This window comes from Drosophila elegans, unplaced genomic scaffold (assembly GCF_018152505.1).
Source record: "Drosophila elegans isolate 14027-0461.03 unplaced genomic scaffold, ASM1815250v1 contig_349, whole genome shotgun sequence".
NCBI lineage: Eukaryota > Metazoa > Arthropoda > Insecta > Diptera > Drosophilidae > Drosophila > Drosophila elegans.
Genome location: NW_024545729.1, coordinates 114,412 through 132,244, shown reverse-complemented (window position 1 = coordinate 132,244; position 17,833 = coordinate 114,412). Strand labels below are relative to the sequence as shown.

The 17,833-nt window shown below is 35.8% G+C and overlaps 1 protein-coding gene and 1 long non-coding RNA gene across 2 annotated transcripts; one reads left to right on the top strand and one right to left on the bottom strand.

The window, feature by feature from the left end:
* Positions 1 to 789: 789 nt before the first annotated feature.
* On the bottom strand, positions 790 to 2,262 carry LOC108135321. The gene is made up of 2 exons (XM_017256009.2): positions 1,019 to 2,262; positions 790 to 941 (listed from the first exon to the last, which is right to left on the bottom strand). Exons 1-2 carry the CDS (start codon positions 2,081 to 2,083, stop codon positions 933 to 935), a joined length of 1,074 nt encoding a protein of 357 aa, XP_017111498.2. The 5' UTR covers positions 2,084 to 2,262; the 3' UTR covers positions 790 to 932.
* A 9,059-nt stretch (positions 2,263 to 11,321) lies between these two features.
* Positions 11,322 to 12,206, top strand: LOC108135323. Its single transcript, XR_001773897.2, has 3 exons — positions 11,322 to 11,454; positions 11,646 to 11,734; positions 11,873 to 12,206. It is a non-coding gene; the product is annotated as an uncharacterized LOC108135323 (long non-coding RNA).
* The last annotated feature ends 5,627 nt before the right edge of the window (positions 12,207 to 17,833 follow it).

Genomic DNA, 17,833 nt, shown 5'->3' with positions numbered 1-17,833 from the left:
CTGTATACTGCACGGAACTTTCTGCTACTTTCACTTGATGGTATCCATTTTTCAAATCTAACAATGTAAAATACTTATTTCCTTCTAATCTCTCTAAGCAGTCATCTATGAGGGGAAGGGGGTATCCGCCTCGAACGGTTATCTTATTAAGTTGTCTATAATCTACACACATACGCTTTTCTCCAGATCTTTTCTTAACAAGAACGATAGCGGAACTATAGGGTGAATTGCTTTCTCTTATGAATCCTTTTTTCAATAACTCATCAATTTTTGAATCTACTTCTTTCTTCTCCTGATACGAAAGTCTTCTTGGTACAGTGCGTACCGGTTCTTCAGACTTAAGTCTTAGCCTCATTTCATAACTATGTTGAATCTCTGGGATGTTAGATAAACATAAGTAATTCAATCTTATTATTTCACTGAGTTCGCTTCGATCTTCATCACTTAACTTCGGGTCAATGTCAAAACTTTCATCATCCTGAAATACATCAATACTATATATATACGGAATGCTGTCGTCACTAACTATTTCTTTTTCTATACACAACTCTTCAAAATCTCTACTGCTTTCTAAATGGTCACTGTCTCTATATATTTCACTATTCTGAAGTCTATTTATTGGTTCAATACTCACTATTTTCAATGATTCACTATCCTTAAATAAATTCACTTCTACAATTTCTTTTACCTTATCCTTAGAAATCAATTTTATTCCAAATTTCTCAAAAAACTTACGGCCTAACAGAACATTACTTGAAACATAATTATTCGGTACAACAAAAAATGAAATTTCTTCTTCTATGTTTTGAAAAACGAGCCTGACAAAAATTTTTCCGAATGTTTTAATTCTAAATCCATTAACTCCATAGTATTTCGTCGGGACCAGTATATCGCTAAAGTTTTTATAAGGAATCGCAGAGTGCTGAATTAAATTAATGGCGCTTCCCGTATCGAACATGGCAGACAGAAGAGTTACGTTAGGCTTATGTTGGCAATCAGTGTAAAAATATACTCCTACCTGGTTAAAAATCGGAATAAACATATTAGGCTCCTCTTCGTCATCTCGTATCGGCTGGTTGTTGGCTGCTCCCACCACTCTCGGATCACTTGCTGGCTTCTGCTGACAATCCTTTAGCATATGTTGGAGGGATCCACAACGGAAACAAGATCCCTTCTCGCGTTTCGGCGCAGTGCACGACGAAGCGTAGTGCCCATAAGCAGAGCAATTGTAGCACCGGACTGTTTTCCGATCTCCTCCAGTATTTTCCATGCGCTGAGGAAAATTGTGTGACTTCTTCCTTAGATTGCCATACTTCCAAGCCAATTCCTTCAATTGTGCGATTGTTGTTGCTGTGTACAATATAGCGATATTGGCTGAACGATCGCGAAAACCGTCAATGACGAACTGCACTGTCAATTTTTCGTTAATATTTGCACGCATAGCAATTTCCTCCATCAGAAGTATGTATCCCATAACGGTGTTCTTCGCGGGGTTGAACATGGTTTCCTTAAGTAGCAATACAATATCAGCAGTTGAGCTTCCACGACCGAATGTTTTTATGAAATTTGTCTTAAATTCGTCGTAAGTGTTCGATCGATCAACACTCACAAACAAGTCGGCATCTGTACCCGATTTCATCAACATTCGTACGCAGCGCAGTTGAAAATTTGTACATGTGTTGATATCTCTGCAGACTCTCTCAAAATTCAAAATCCACTTAAGGGCTTCCTCATTTTCAGTGGCAGAAAACGGGCTCACGAGGTGCTTCACCATTTGGAGGTCATCTGTCGTTTTGTCGACGTTTTTCATCAATCCGGCCAATATTTTTTTCTTCTCAGCAACCCTTATGGCGGCGTCAAGCAGTGTTTCTTCTTCTTCCAATGTCTGGATGCCTTCGGTAGCGGCTCCTTGGCTTAATACTTCCATTTTGGAGTTCTCCTCCTCCAATATGCTTTCTGGGATTTCAGCCACTTCTTGGTATCCAACATCCAAAGCGAGCTTGCGCAATTGCCTTAAAGTTGCACTTGCAGGGAACTCGATTTCGTTGGCTTGTAGCCACTCACCAATTTGTGTCTTGTCCATTTCAGAATGGCGTCGTAATTATAAAAGCGGAAAAAAAATGTGTGCTCTCAGGTATGGTTATGTAGGCGAATGTATTAATGGGACTATCCCACTTCTGAAGTTGTTGACGCAGGTTTATATTATTTATTTCAATTCTTGAGTTTTTATTTTATTTAATTTCTGTTCAGCTTAGCTTTTTCACGTCTGCTTCCTATTGTCTCTCTTAATTCAAGTGTTACCCTATTCTGATCTTCACATAGTCCTTACTACTTATTCTACATTATTGGAACATCGGAATGGAACACAAGTGTTATTATTATTAAATTATTAAATAGTCACATATTATATCCACTTGATCTATACAGCTTCCAATATACTGCTAACAATTTCTAATTGGAAAATTTCTTCTACTTGGCTAAAGCTTGCCGAATACCTTATAACCCAAGCTTTAGTTCTTAAAAATCTCATCCAATTAGAGAACCTTGTGACGTCTGGCAAAATAAATACCTGCCCTTAGACGGTATTTACAAATTGACTGTCATTTCTATCGGACCGTTCTCGACCAAAATTCATTTGATGAAAATTCAAAGGTTGAAATCTTTGCTACTTTGTCAGCGGGGCCCAATTTTGCGGGTACTTGCCTCCACTCACTCAAATTTGTAAGTTCTTAGATTTTTTCCTGGCACTAAGCTACAAACGTTTTGAACATTTTGCTGTTGGCTTTCAGCCAATACAAAACAATTTCTGAGTCTGTCCACAAAAAAGTTTAGTCTGTTCTGAAACTCAGTGTTTCCTTAACAGCTTTGCTTAGCCTAGCTCCTAGCCAGGATCCTTATAGTTCCAGTCTTGTAATCGTCATAGGCTTGAGTGGTGCTCCACGCGACTTGTGTCTGCTGCTCCGTTGCAGCTGATTTAGCAAAGATCCCATGCGGTTGCTTTTATTAACGTTATTATTCCTGTTAGGCTTGTGTTAGCAAGTTCTGAGAGATTTATCATGAAGGAATCTCCTTGGTGATTTAATTTCAATCTGCATTGGGTCGGACAGGAACAGAACTGGTGTTCCACCGTTTCCTCTTCCTCCTCGTCAGCTGCTGCAGAAATCATTTTGGGGAGCGCCCAGTCTGCTGGCATATAAACCCACTAACCAGTGATCTGTGATAATCATATCGCACTCGGTACGGTTGAGTCTTAGTAATTTCGTCGTTCTTTTCGATTCTATAATGGGCCATGTTTGGCGAGAAATGCAGCTAGCATGGCAGAATGTAAGATCTACTAAGACAGATTGGCTCGTCGTTTATATGGGTTTTTTATATTTTGCTTACAGGTAGTCATCGATATACCAATGTTTTCCTTATCCGGAAGGAGAGGTATAGTAGTGCCTGCGATGTTCCGATGTCCAGGAACCCATATCAGGTTGATGTTACCCTGCGGAGCCATCTCGTGCAGAGATCTGCGACAGTTTGATATTGTATGAGAGTTTGTGTTGGTCTCATATATAGACCTAATAGCAGCTTATTTTCATGCACAAGTGCTTCTCTTTTGGCTTGGAAGACGCTGCAGTGATCAGGAAGTCTTGAAGGATTTCCTAATCTTAAGTTGATCAGAGTATATACCTCCACCGACGTGGTTATCTAGATTTAAGCCTTCACTGTAGATGCTATATGCTTTTGTGGGCTCCGGCTGACCGTGCTCCCAGTCTTCCCTACTTGGGAGCAGGATTTCAAAAGGGGTGTTGTCAAATTCTATTGGTTTACATAGGTCCGTTGGATAGGTCGTATTGATTTGTCTGCTTCAGAATTCTGACATGACCATATGTATGGTATTTCCATTGTCCAGTGTCTCTCAACCAAACCGCTGCTATTTTAGCCCGTTCCAAGCCGGCTAAGTCCAGACTAGGAAGGCTCAACATAGCGTTCAGCGCGTTGTATGGGATACTGCGAAGGGCACGACTTATGCATAGGGATGCCATCACCAGAGCCTTGTGTAGGTTTGCCGTGGTTGTTTGCCTATTTAGCGAAGGCCACCAGATAGATACTTCGTAGAGTACAATAGACTTGACTATTGCTATGAATATCCAGTTGACGATTTTTGGGGTCATGACCCATTTTATAAGGATGGCTTTCTTGCAAGTGTAGAGGGCAATTGTTGCTTTCATTGTTCTCTCTTGGTTTAGGTTTGCTGTGGTTGTCTGCGTATTTAGCGCAGGCCACCAGATAGATACTCCGTAAAGTAGAATAGGCTTGACTATTGCTATGTATTTCCAGTTGACGATTTTTGGGGACACGACCCATTTTGTCCAGATGGCCTTCTTGCAGGTATAGAGGGCAATTGTTCTCTCTTGGTTTAGGTTTGCTTAGCGCAGGCCGCCAGATAGATACTCCGTAGAGAAGAATAAGCTTGACTTTTTCTATGTGCACTCTCCATTTCAGACGCTTTTCTAGTACTAACCCCAGGTGTCTAACGTTGTTACTAAAGAAGAGAATGGGGATCTTAATTGTGGAACCTTATATTTACTAAAAAACAGCATTAGTTCAGTTTTTGAGTGATTTACTCCCAGTCCTTTCTCCGCTGTCCAGTCAGAGCATACTTTTAGCTTCGCGGTTATCAGATTTCATAGAGTTTGTGGGATTTTGCCTGTAAAGATGATGGCTACATTTTCTGCATATGCCACAACCTTGCATCCGCCTTCTTCTAATTTACAAAGCAGTTACTGCGATGTTCCATAGTAGGGACACTGTACCACTCCCTGAGGTGTTTTTGTTGAGATTCCCAATGTGAATGTTACCATTCTGCTTATCAGCAATTTATGGATTAGTTCCGCAATTGGGGTCCGAGGGATTCGGTCATGGCTGCGGGAAGTACATTGTGCAGGCTTCTATGTCTAGGAATGCAACTAGTGCAATTTCCTTGAAACGGAGAGCCTTAGCGATTTGGCTGACTACCGCTGACTCTGTGGATTTTCCTTTTGAGAATGCATGCTGTGCTGCCGATATTTATTTTGGGTAAATGTTTGTCCTTATGTGCAGTCCAATCAACCGCTCAAAACTTTTAAGAAAAAAGGAGGTCATATTTATCGGTCTGAAAGATATGAAGACCACTTTTTTATTCCCTCTATGTTGACGGTAGGGTTCCTATCGCTAGAATATTTTGAACAATTTTTCCTAGCCAATTAATGGCCGGCTGTCCTGCATGTTGTATATGTGCAGGTGATAGTTGATCAATTCCTGGTGAAGCTGTTAATGGCCCATTTTATGTTTCGTTCGGATAGAAGCATTTCCAGATTGATGCCTGAGCCTCTGGGAGAGGTTCCACCGGTACTCTTTCTGGGAATTGAATGTCTAGAAGTAGGACTCTTGGCTTGAGCCAGACCATGAGCCGTCTACTTTCTGTAGGTATCCCAGAGATGGGGATGATTTGTAGAGTATTTTCCTGAGCCTGGCGGCCTTAGTTGTTTCTTCTATATTTGAGCAGAAAATCTGCCAAGCAGATTTTTTTGCTTTTCTGATTGCCTTCTTATGTAAAGCTAATTTAAGTTTGTATTGCTGCCATTTCGCACCCTCGCATCCAGCCTTTGCCCTATTGATGTGGGTTATGCAGCTAGATCTGAGTTCCGAGATGTTTTGGGTCCACCAAGGAGGTTTTTTACCTCCTATAGGAGGTAGGCTATTTTACAAGCTTCAGTAAATTTTCCTACTAGATTTTTTAGGCTAGATAGATTGTTTTGTTCATTTGGGGGCTCCATGGAAAGATCCTCCATGTTCGTCTGAGGTAAACTAACTCAACTGGAATGGGAGCGTCTAGTGATAGCGTGGTTTCTATGAATCTATGGTCAGAGAAGGAGTGCTCATTCGAGACTTCCCATTCTCTCAATGTGTCGAGTAGAGGACCCGATACTAAGGTAAGGTCAATGACCGCTTGTCTAGTTCTTGTGATAAAAGTGCGGTTGTTATCCCTGTTACATGGGAATAAAATTGAGCCAAGGATGAAATTAAAAAGACACTCTTCCCTGTTGTTGCTTGAAGGGCTTCCTCACTGATTGTGTGGTGAGCGTTTGCGTCGCAGCCGATTACCAGGCCTATTTTGAACACCTCGCTCTCTTCAACCAGTTCTCTGACTAGCTTGTCTGGAGGATCATCCTTTTCGAAGGTCATGTTGGCCAATGTTAGCCCGATCGTGGCTGCTTGCCACGGTGTTGTCTCCATTAGTGAATTTATGAAGCAAAAAAATTGGTGTAAATTGGTGTACGGATCGAGCTGAAACCGAAGTTCAGCTCCCCGTAAGCAGCTTCCATTTGGGAAACCTACTCTTTGTTCAGAACGACTATGGCCTCTGGCTGTCGCAGCCCACTACCCTGCCGAATGGCGAATTTAGTGGGAAGCCCCGAAACAGTGCCACACAAATGACGGCCAGCTACCCCTCCACTTCCCTCCACTTGTTCCTTGGGATCCGGCCTCCTGGGTCTCCCGCCTAATGTCCGTATATGGAACCTTCGATCTTTTCGCCGCAGGTCCAGGCAATTCTATGGATCGCTGCCTCTTTGGCTGTGCGGTCTCATTATTCAGTCGTTCTTGGCCATATTTCGGGAACACCTTCTCTGCCCATTCCACCTTCTTCAACTGGGCTGTATCTACTGCGGGTGCTGTCGCCGACGCGCTCTTACCAGAAGTACTGTCCGCCAGCTTTCATGCCTAGTTTGGGATGGGTCCCTTTCGGGAAAGCCCCAAGGCTGGTGCCAACGCAGGTGGAGCCAACACTCGCTGTGTCTGCAGCAGTTACAGCACCCTTCTTCGTCTTTGTATCGGGTTTTTTGGGGAGTACCAGATTCCACGAGTTGCGGAGAAAGGGAAACCCCAAGCAGAGATCCGTGATGCCCGGGTAAGGTGAAAGATAGAACAGAGGGTTACCGTTTCCCTGAGCCCACCGTTAGAGACTGAGCTAGTTTTCAACCCAGACCCTCAACCTGGCTGACTCTCGCCACGGACCGGCTTACACCTTAGTCCGGCCCGGGACTGCTAATCACAACTGACCTTGTAGGGCCATTTGCTATCCGAAACCTGGGCGACCCGCTCGCACTAGTTCTTTGGACCAAGTTTTGCTGCTTTGTCAGCGGGGTTTAAGTTTGTGGGTACGTGTGTCAGGAATGGGGACTTTCTGAAGCGGCGGTCGGGAACGGTGGTCAGGAGCGGTGGTCAGGAGCGGCGGTTAGCTAAGACACCACGAACCCGTGGTGCTTGTCTAGGATAGGCCGGATACGCTACTCCCGCAAGCCCCCAATACTACCCAAGAACAAAGGAAAATCGAAAATTAAAAATTGTTCTTTTTGATCAAAACTATCAAAGTTATAATTTCACACGTTCGCGCACAAGCAGTCGTGGGGACGCACAAATGGGTGGGGGTTAGGATTAGAGTTCGTGGATATGAGGGTATGATTACAGCCCTGAAGACGGACCCGAATGAGTTTAAAATATATTGGTGAAAAGAGAAGAAAATGTTATTTGAACAAAGAAATTAGGCACTATAAATACCCAGACCTTGAGCCAGTTAAAGCACACCATAATTTTATTATTATTATACAACTTTTAAGGAATGTAAGAAAAATCAAAGGAAAACAAGAAAGGAAGCCAACTTAGGCAAGTTAATATACCCTTGCAGCTATTGCAAAAACTAAATATTCTTGAAGACATAAAAATTATGATTTACTTGCGTGTATGTTAAAAAGCATTGAAGCTATTATGATTTGCAGCACAATTATTTGGGTGGCAGCTATATGATATCGTTTTCCGATTTTAATAGAATTAAAAGCGTAATTCTGAACTTTCAAATAAATAAATAATCAAAAAGAATTTCTAAAAAAAATTACAAAATAAAAAAGTTAATTAAAAAAAAATTTTTTTTAATATTTTTATTGTTTCCATGGGAACTTTATGTTATAGTCGTCCGATTTTGATGAAACTTCGATATGTCGAAGAAATAAAAAAAAATTAAAAACAGCAAAGTTATAATATTTTTCATTTATTTTTCCGATTGTTGTAAAAAAAAAATTTTTTGTTTAATATTTTTATTGTTCCTATGGAAGCTATATTCTATTGTCGTCCGATCCGGCTCGTTCCGACTTATATAATACCTGAAAAAGAAAGACTATTTTTTGGAATGTTTCATGCTGATCAAGAATATATATACTTTATAGGGTCGGAAACGTCTCCTTCACTGCGTTGCAAACTTCTGACTGAAATTATAATACCCTCTGCAAGGGTATATTGCAGCTATTTCAAGAATTAAACATTTTTGAAAACATTAAAATTATGATTTACTTGCGTATATGTTTAAAAAGATATGATGATTTGCAGCTCAATTATTAGATAGGTTTTTTACATATTTATATTATTTCTAAAGGAAGCTATATGCTATAGTCGTCCGATTTTGATATAATTTAATTTAATTCTAAAATATTTAACCTAGAAGAAATACAAAAAAAATTAAAAAACAGCTAAGTTATAATTTTTTTTTCATTTTTTTTCCGATTGTTCCTATGGGAGCTATATGATATAGTCGTCCGATTTTGATGAAATTTAAACCGTATTTCTGAAATATTTAACCATTACTATATGTCGAAGATCTAAAAAAAACTAAAAAAACAGCAAAGTTATAATTTTGTTTGTATTTTTTTTTATTGTTCCTATGGGAGCTATATGATATAGTCGTCCGATTTTGATGAAGTTTAAATCGTAATTCTGAAATATTTAACCATTACTATATAGTAATGGTAATATGTCGAAGAACAAAAAAAAATAAATAACAGCAAAGTTATAATTTTTTAAGTTTAGAAGTTTAGTTTAGAAAGACAACTTTTGGGAAAGTTTCATGCAGATAGCTTTAACCCTAAGGGACTAGTTTGCGTAGAAACGGACAAACATGGCTAGATCGACTCTCCTAGTGATGCTGATCAAGAATATATATACTTTATAGGGTCGAAAATGTCTCCTTCACTGCGTTTCAAGCTTCTGACTGAAATTATTATTCCCTCTGCAAGGGTATAAAAATAGAAGAAAACAAATTGTCTTTATTACATGCTTATTAGAGTGAAGAAGTAATGTTAAAATTTTCAAAAGGATCAGTTCAGTTGAATTTCAGCTTTGAACATTCTGGTAGCACGGCCGGTCGTTTGAATCGACCGTTAGTTTTTCTCGGATTTGTGCAGAATGTTCTGTACATATTGTTGATTCAGAAAAAAAAATTTTAAGTGTGACAGCCTATTCTGCTTCATTACTCCTATTCCGATATCGATAGGTGACGTGCGTGAGTATAACTAGGCTGGATTTGGATTTTTGGATTTTTTCAAATGCCTGAAATATGATTGAGGATATTACTCCTACAAACTCTTCAAAACAGCCTTTGTAAAAACACAGCGTATTGGATACATTTCGGTTTACTGTTTGGAAATATGTTTTTCATCATTGTCTTCCTATCCTTCCTATAAACTATAGGTTTGTTAGCATTACTGTTGCTGTCCCAAATTCGTTTAATTTTCATGTACAAATTAAAACAAATATTTTTTTCCGCAAAGCACATATACTCGAGTTAAATAAGTGTATACGATAGTTCTGCGTGATAAGGCTAACTGCGATAACAAAACTCACGTAAGTGTATTTATAATGCGAATTATTGAAAACATCGATAGTATCGAGCTAAAATCGATTTTTGTTCCAGCTCGATAGAGGTGGAGAAACAGATGTTCGCGGACATCGATTTTTCAGTGTTTTTGAAGAAACATCGATAAGACATCGATGTTTCCAAAAAAAATTGTGTTTTGGCCTAAGGGTCTCCCCTTAGTGTTATAGCCGGATTCCATAGCCGCATTAGTGGACTTTTTAAATGTGCCTGATTCCATTGGCGCATTAGCTTTTAGCTAGTGCTACTCCGACATTTGAGTGGCACGAACAGCTGATCTGGCTTTGCTTACTCTTGAAATTTCGCAAATCAAAACGAAATGAATTAAATATCATGAATATGGGCGAGTTTAGGGAAACCTTTAATGCTTAGCAGGACATCCATAATGCGAACGAGGCTAATGCCAACTTTAACGACAAGAAAGGGGAGCTGTTGGTGTTGTTTGACGGGTTTGCTACAATTCCTAAAAAAAGAGCAAAGATTCTCGTACAAGTGGGGTTTTTTTTCCTGCCAGAGGTCTAGCAGAAATTTATTGTGGACCTGCCAGCAGGATTTGCCTTATGGGAAGCCCTGAGAATTTAAATGCCGCAATTCGGCTATTACATTTTTGAATTCTTATAATTTTTCCATGACTAAAGATCCACCGCCGTATCCTACATAAATAAATAAATGTCTAAAAATATATCAATAAACATAATAATTTAGTTTAAAACTTTTTATTTACCCTAATACCTTTGAGTTTCCTTTACATTAGTGATGTGGTTAAAACATCGATGGTCACCAAAAAACACCGATGTCCCCAAAATTTTAAAAAAAAAATCGGTGCATCAATGTTTTCATCTGTGTTCTCCATCTCTACAACTCGACCCAGCCACTTAACCACCCGTTTTAAAATTTTTAAACGTATTCTACGTACAAAATATTTTTTGATAAAGGTCCTGTTTTGGAATCTTCTAGCACATTCAAAATGGTTTTTAAACGTTTAAATCTTCAAGAAATCGTACTTGTTTCCAATGTCAACCTATTTATTCGAAAAATGGGCTTCAAAAGAAATTGATATTTTACATTTTAACGAGATCGGAAGTCTGGGCTTTGTTGAAGTACATACATGCAAAAACTGTTTACAGTAACCACAGTTTACGAGTAATGTCCATCCTGAAGTACATATGTATGTATGTATGTATGTTGTCGATTTAATATTGTAAGCTAGTGTGGGTAATCAAAAACTCTGGAATCTAATTTATGAGATAAATTATTCAACAAATTTAAGAAACTAAAATAATCATTTTTGTTGCAATTTAAGTACCAGGTAGCATAGTTATGTTGGCTATACTGTTTCTTTTTAAATTCACCGAATTAAAATTAAAAAGAGGTAAGAAGAAAGAAGATACGAACTGGAGTCCGCCCTAATGTACATATGTATGTTTGATGTATGTATATATATTTATCGACTGACTGGCTATACTGATTAAGAAATATGTACACATACACAAACCAAAGTATAAATGCTTGTGTGTATATCAATTTTAAAGGCTTTGCCTTTAGGGCTTAAACCTTAAATGAGGGTAAAATAATGTCTTTATTAGCAAGAGCAGCTCTACAAGTGAACGTTTGAGATGAAATTGAACAGCAAGAGATCGTTCACAGAACCTAAATCCTTTCAATGGTTGTCAAGTTGTTATAATAATATATACATATGTACATATGTACATAAGTATATACAGGTAACTAAGTATGAGCATATGTACGTATATGGCGACATAAATCTGTATGTACAATGTACATACATACAATACGTACATATGTACATACATATACTCAACCCAAAACCGTTCCCTTAATTTTGTTATTGTGGCTGTTTGTCTGCTCTTCCCTTTTTTTATTTTCTGCTTCGACGGACAACATAATTCCAAAGGCCAACTCGGCTCAATTTCTTGATAATGATGATGCTTCAATCTGTGCCTGCCTCTGTCGCTTAATGGAGAAAGAAACTGGATTTTAAATGTTAGTATGTATGCATGTGTACTTTTGTATGTGTATACGAACACAACTTGTACACATGTATGTATGTATGTATACAAGAATGCCGCTAACGACGAAAATGTTTTTTTCCTTTTGGTTTCGATCCGCTGACTAATTAAGCCTTTAAATTTGTACTGACCAAGAAAAAGGAGAGGAAAATAAAGTCATTGGGCTCCACATCACTAAAGAGCTGTGATAGGAAAACCGGTGGTATGGAATATAGAAGTATACACATTCATATTTACATATGCATACGTATGTAAATGAATGCACCGTCAAATTTTAGTGTCTGAATACTAACTAAAATTTAAATTTAATAAAAAGAAATTATGAACATTTTTATGCTAGAGAACACTTAAAACGCATACATATGTAGGATGAAAAGTTTTATAATTCTAAAATATAATCCTGTTTTGCTATTACAATTTTCTAAATTGGAAAATATCTAGATTTGAGAAAAATACATAGACCGTGTTGTCTCAATTGTTCAAAAAAGTAATAACAAATAATAATAAGTAGTAAGCCGAAGTTGATATACCCTGGCACCTATTGCAAGAAATAAAAATTTTTGAAAACATTAAAATAATAATTTACTTGCGTATATGTTTAAAAAACATTGAAGCTATGATGATTTGCAGCTCAATTATTTGATAGTTATTTTATATATTTTTATTATTTCTATGGAAGCTATTTGATATAGTCTTCCGATTTTGATAAAATTTTAACCATAATTCTGAAATAATTACCCAATACTATATGTCGAAGAACTAAGAAAAAAATTAAAAAATAGCTAAGTTATAATTTTCTTCATTTTTTTCCGATTGTTCCTATGGGAGCTATATGATATAGTCGTCCGATTTTGATGAGATTTAAACCGTAATTCTGAAATAATTAACCAATACTATATGTCGAAGAAGTAAGAAAAAAATTAAAAACAGCAAAGTTATATTTTTTTTTTTTTTTTCCGATTGTTCCTATGGGAGCGATATGCTATAGTCGTCCGATCCGGCTCGTTCCGACTTATATACTACCTGCAATAGAAAGACAACTTTTGGGAAAGTTTCATGCAGATAGCTTTAAAACTGAGAGACTAGTTTGCGTAGAAACGGACGGACAGACGGACGGACAGATGGACATGGCTAGATCGACTCGTCTAGTGATGCTGATCAAGAATATATATACTTTATAGGGTCGGAGATGTCTCCTTCACTGCGTTGCAAACTTCTGACTGAAATTATAATACTTTCTGCAAGGGTATAAAAAACAGAAGCTGAATACAATTTTGATATTTCATAATTAGTTTTACGCTTTGCAGTAAAGAATGTGAGCATAAAATTTAAATTTATACGACGGGTGATCTCATTGTAAAATGTAAGTATTAAAAGAATACCTTAGTTGTAAAAATGTAGCAGTTAGCAGTTAATATCCTTCAATCAAAAATTTTGAGTGCATCGGCTTAATTGTTGCTAGAATAGTTAGGTAATAGATATCTTAAAAAGCCAAAATCTTTTCAGAAATATAAAATAAACAAGTTTTAGTCACATACATACATCATTCTTTTTTTTACATAGCCAGAACACCGATAACGCCAATGATACTCAAGCCTATGCTTATTTTGTGTAATGGGCTTGAATAATAAAAAATATACCGTTACAGATATTTTCTATCCATTTCCAGGCTGTTCCCAGTTCCATGTCATAGTTAATCCCTTTCTGTGGTATTCGCTTACTTTTTGTATAAATGATTTTTTTGTACCTATGCGTTGGTTTTATATATTTCTGAGTACGATACTGTAAATTACAATTAGTTTCTAGTTGTGTACCAAAAAAGACCTTTTTTTTGACCCGTTGAAATATTTTAAAATACTTAAAATCAAAATATTTGAAGTCCGAGGCAGACGCGATAGAGAGTAGTAAAAGCAAGATATACACCAAATTTTAAAGGAATCGGTTCAGTAGAACTTGAAATATCATGTCAACCACCTAAAACAAAACAGTTTCGAGAAAAACGCTTTTAAAGTTTACGAAACATTTATAATGGCTCGGACGCCACGTCACAAAATTGGCTGCATCTTCTAAAATAAATCGAATTTTGAAAAACTTTTTAAAGATCATATTTTTAAAAGTCTAAACATTTAAAATGAAAAAAAAATATATGTATCGATTTTTTCAAATTTCTAGACCAGAATCCAAATATTCAATAAGTTTTGTAATCGGCATGCTACTTTGAAATGGGTAAGGAACAAGGCTGATTTGGTTGCGCATTACCGATTACAAAACTAATTGAATAAAATGAAGTTTTATTTTTTGGTAAAATAAATAATAGACGTCACAAAATCTGATATCAAAAGTTTTTGGAGTTAAAAATTCGATCTTCACGTTAAATTTACATCGCCAACAGGTGTTTTTGGTTGATATCAGAAGTTTTTGTTTAAAACTACAGTCCTATTACAGCAATCCTCCAAAACCCAGTTACAATAAAAGAATACATCAAAAAATACGACACACAGTTCTGACAATGCATGAGAATTATACAGCACAGTTTCATTTAAAAACAAGAAAGCTTTGTTTCGGCAAGCCGAAGTTTATATACCCTTGCAGCTATTGTAAAAATTAAATGTTCTTGAAAATATTAAAATTATTATTTACTTTTAAATAAACTTTACTTTTAACAACTTTGAAGCTTGGAGCTCAATTATTCAATAGTTCCTATGGCAGCTATATGATATCGTTTTTCGATTTTAATAAAATTAAAAGCGTAATTCTGAACTGTAAAATTTATAAAAAGTCAACAACTATTAAAAAACAAGAAAGAAAGCAAACTTCAGCAAGCCGAAGTTCATATACCCTTGCAGCTATTGCGAGAATTAAATACTTTTGAAGACATTAAAATTGCGTATATGTTGAAAAACAGTGAAGCTATGATGACTTGCAGCTCAATTATTAGATAGATATTTTATATATTTTTATTATTTCTTTGGGAGCTTTGTGATATAGTCGTCCGATTTTGATGAAATGTAAACCGTAATTCTGAAATAATAAACCAATACTATATGTCGAAGAACTAAGAAAAAATAAAAAAACAGATAAGTTATAATTTTTTTTTCCTTTTTATACCCTTACAGAGGGTATTATAATTTCAGTCAGAAGTTTGCAACGCAGTGAAGGAGACATCTCCGACCCTATAAAGTATATATATTCTTGATCAGCATCACTAGGAGAGTCGATCTAGCCATGTCCGTCTGTCCGTCTGTCCGTCCGTCTGTCCGTCCGTTTCCACGCAAACTAGTCTCTCAGTTTTAAAGCTATCTGCATAAAAAGTTGTCTTTCTATTGCAGGTAGTATATAAGTCGGGACGAGCCGGATCGGACGACTATAGCATATAGCTCCCATAGGAACAATCGGAAAAATAAATTTAAAAAAATTATAACTATGGTGTTTTTTAATTTTATTTTAGTTCTTCGAGATATAGTAATGGTTAGATATTTCAGAATTACGGTTTAAATTTCAACAAAATCGGACGACTATAGCATATAGCTCCCATAGGAATAATCATAAAAATAAATTTAAAAAAATTATAACTTTGGTGTTTTTTAATTTTTTTTAGTTCTTCGAGATATAGTAATGGTTAGATATTTCAGAATTACGGTTTAAATTTCAATAAAATCGGACGACCCTATAAAGTATATATATTTTTGATCAGCATCACTATGGGAGCTATATGATATAGTCGTCCGATTTTGATGACATTTAAACCGTAATTCTGAAATAATTAACCAATACTATATGTCGAAGAACTAAAAATAAAATGAAAAACAGCTAAGTTATAATTTTTTTTATATATTTTCCCGATTGTTCCTATGGGAGCTATATGCTGTATAGCCGTCCGATCCGGCTCGTTCCGACTTATCCGTCCGTTTATATGCAAACTAGTCTCTCAGTTTTAAAGCTATCTGCATGAAACTTTCCCAAAAGTTGTCTTTCTATTGCAGGTAGTATGTAAGTCGGAACGAGCCGGATCGGATAACTACAGCATATAGCTCCCATAGGAACAATCGGAAAAATAAATGAAAAAAAAATTATAACTTTTCTGTTTTTTAATTTTGTTTTTTAATTTTTTGTTTAATTCTTCGAGATATAGTAATGGTTTAATATTTCAGAATTCCGGTTTAAATTTCATCAAAATCGGACGACTATAGCATATAGCTCCCATAGGAACAATCGGAAAAATGAATGAAAAAAATATAACTTTTCTGTTTTTTAATTTTTTGTTTAGGTCTTTGACATATAGCAATGTTTAATTATTTCAGAACTATGGTTTAAATTTTATGAAAATCGGACGTCTATAGCATATAACTCCCATAGAAATAATAAAAATATATAAACTAACTATCTAATAATTGAGCTGCAAATCATCATAGTTTCAATGTTTTTCAGCATATACTCAAGTAAATCATAATTTAAATGTTTTCAAAAGTATTTAATTCATGCAATAGCTGCAAGGGTATATGAACTTCGGCTTGCCGAAGTTTGCTTTCTTTCTTTTTTATTTTAATATTCCGACTGTTACCATGGGAGCTATATGATATTTTCTTCCGATTTTGATCAAATTTAAAAAATAATCCATCACTAAATACCAAATAACTATATAAAAAATTGAAAAACAGCAAGTTTATAACAATAATTAAGCAAATTTATCCGACTCGTTAAATAGAAAGACAACTTTTAGGAAAGTTTGAAAGACAGACGGACGGACGCACAGACGGACATGGCTAGATCGACTCTCTCAGTGATGCTGATCAAGAATATATAGATACTTTATGGGATCGGAAATGTCTCCTTCACTGGTTGAAAACGTCCGGATGAAATTATTATCATTAAATTACTTATCAGTGAAAAAGTTGTTCTAATGTTCTCTTATGCTATTTCGAATGGATATTCTTTTCTTTAAAATATACATTTTAATTCGATTCCATTGATATCTGAAATTACAAAACTGAGCAAAACATTCTTTAAAATATCAAGTTCTAAAAATTCTTGCAAAGCAACAACAGATTCGATATAAATTAAAGTGTTTTTTTGTTTACTTTGTTTATTTGTATGTATCAAGAAGGGAAAGCACCATTTTTACACTCCTTTTTTTACAGATCAAAATATAAGATTTTTGAATGGTTATAAGGAAGATTTTTTGCATTATAATCAGTGATCATAAGCGATCACCAAACTTTCGTAAGAAACCCATATGTAATGATGCGCTTTGTTTCAGCAATTTGAAATTGTTTAGTTTCAAGACAGGATTTTATAGTTATTTTTCGTAATCTCGAAACAAATTTGAAATTAAATTAAATTAGTTTTTTGTAAAAAGAAATAATAATCCTTACAAAATTTGTTATCAAACATTTTGTGAGTTGAAGGTGCGATTTTCATTTTATTATTATGTACATACCTCGTCAGGGGGTGGTTTTGTTTGACTTTGAAAAGTACACTAAGGCCACCCGCTTGCACAGAGTTTGGAACTCTGAAGATTTAAACTTACATATATATGTATACAAATATATATCATATGTATATAAGATGAACTTTTGCAGTAAAAAATATACTCAATTTAGTATATTTCTGAAAAACTTTATAACAGAATTAGTACTTATATAACTACTATGAACAGAACTTTTGAAAAGGTGTATGTAGTGGTATTTATATAATCAAAATATATGATATTAAGGATGTTATTGACTGGAGGACAGTATTAGAAATAGATTCTAAATATGTATGTACATATACAAATACATATGTACATATGTACATATGTATAAAGTAGATCAGCACAGTTTTCTGGATCCCCGAACTTCAAAATTACATATGTATATGTATGTACATATGTACATGTAAATATTGCAGATGCAAAATTGTTTAAAATATACTTTTGTACATGTAAACTATGTATAAGTGCTTGTATACATATGTATGTATTTTTATGGGCGTACATACGTTTTTGTATTATAAAATATCTGGTTCTGTTGTTTCCGAGAACCAACAAAACGTTTCTCATAAAAAAGGAAAGGGCTTAGCCATGTGCGCACAT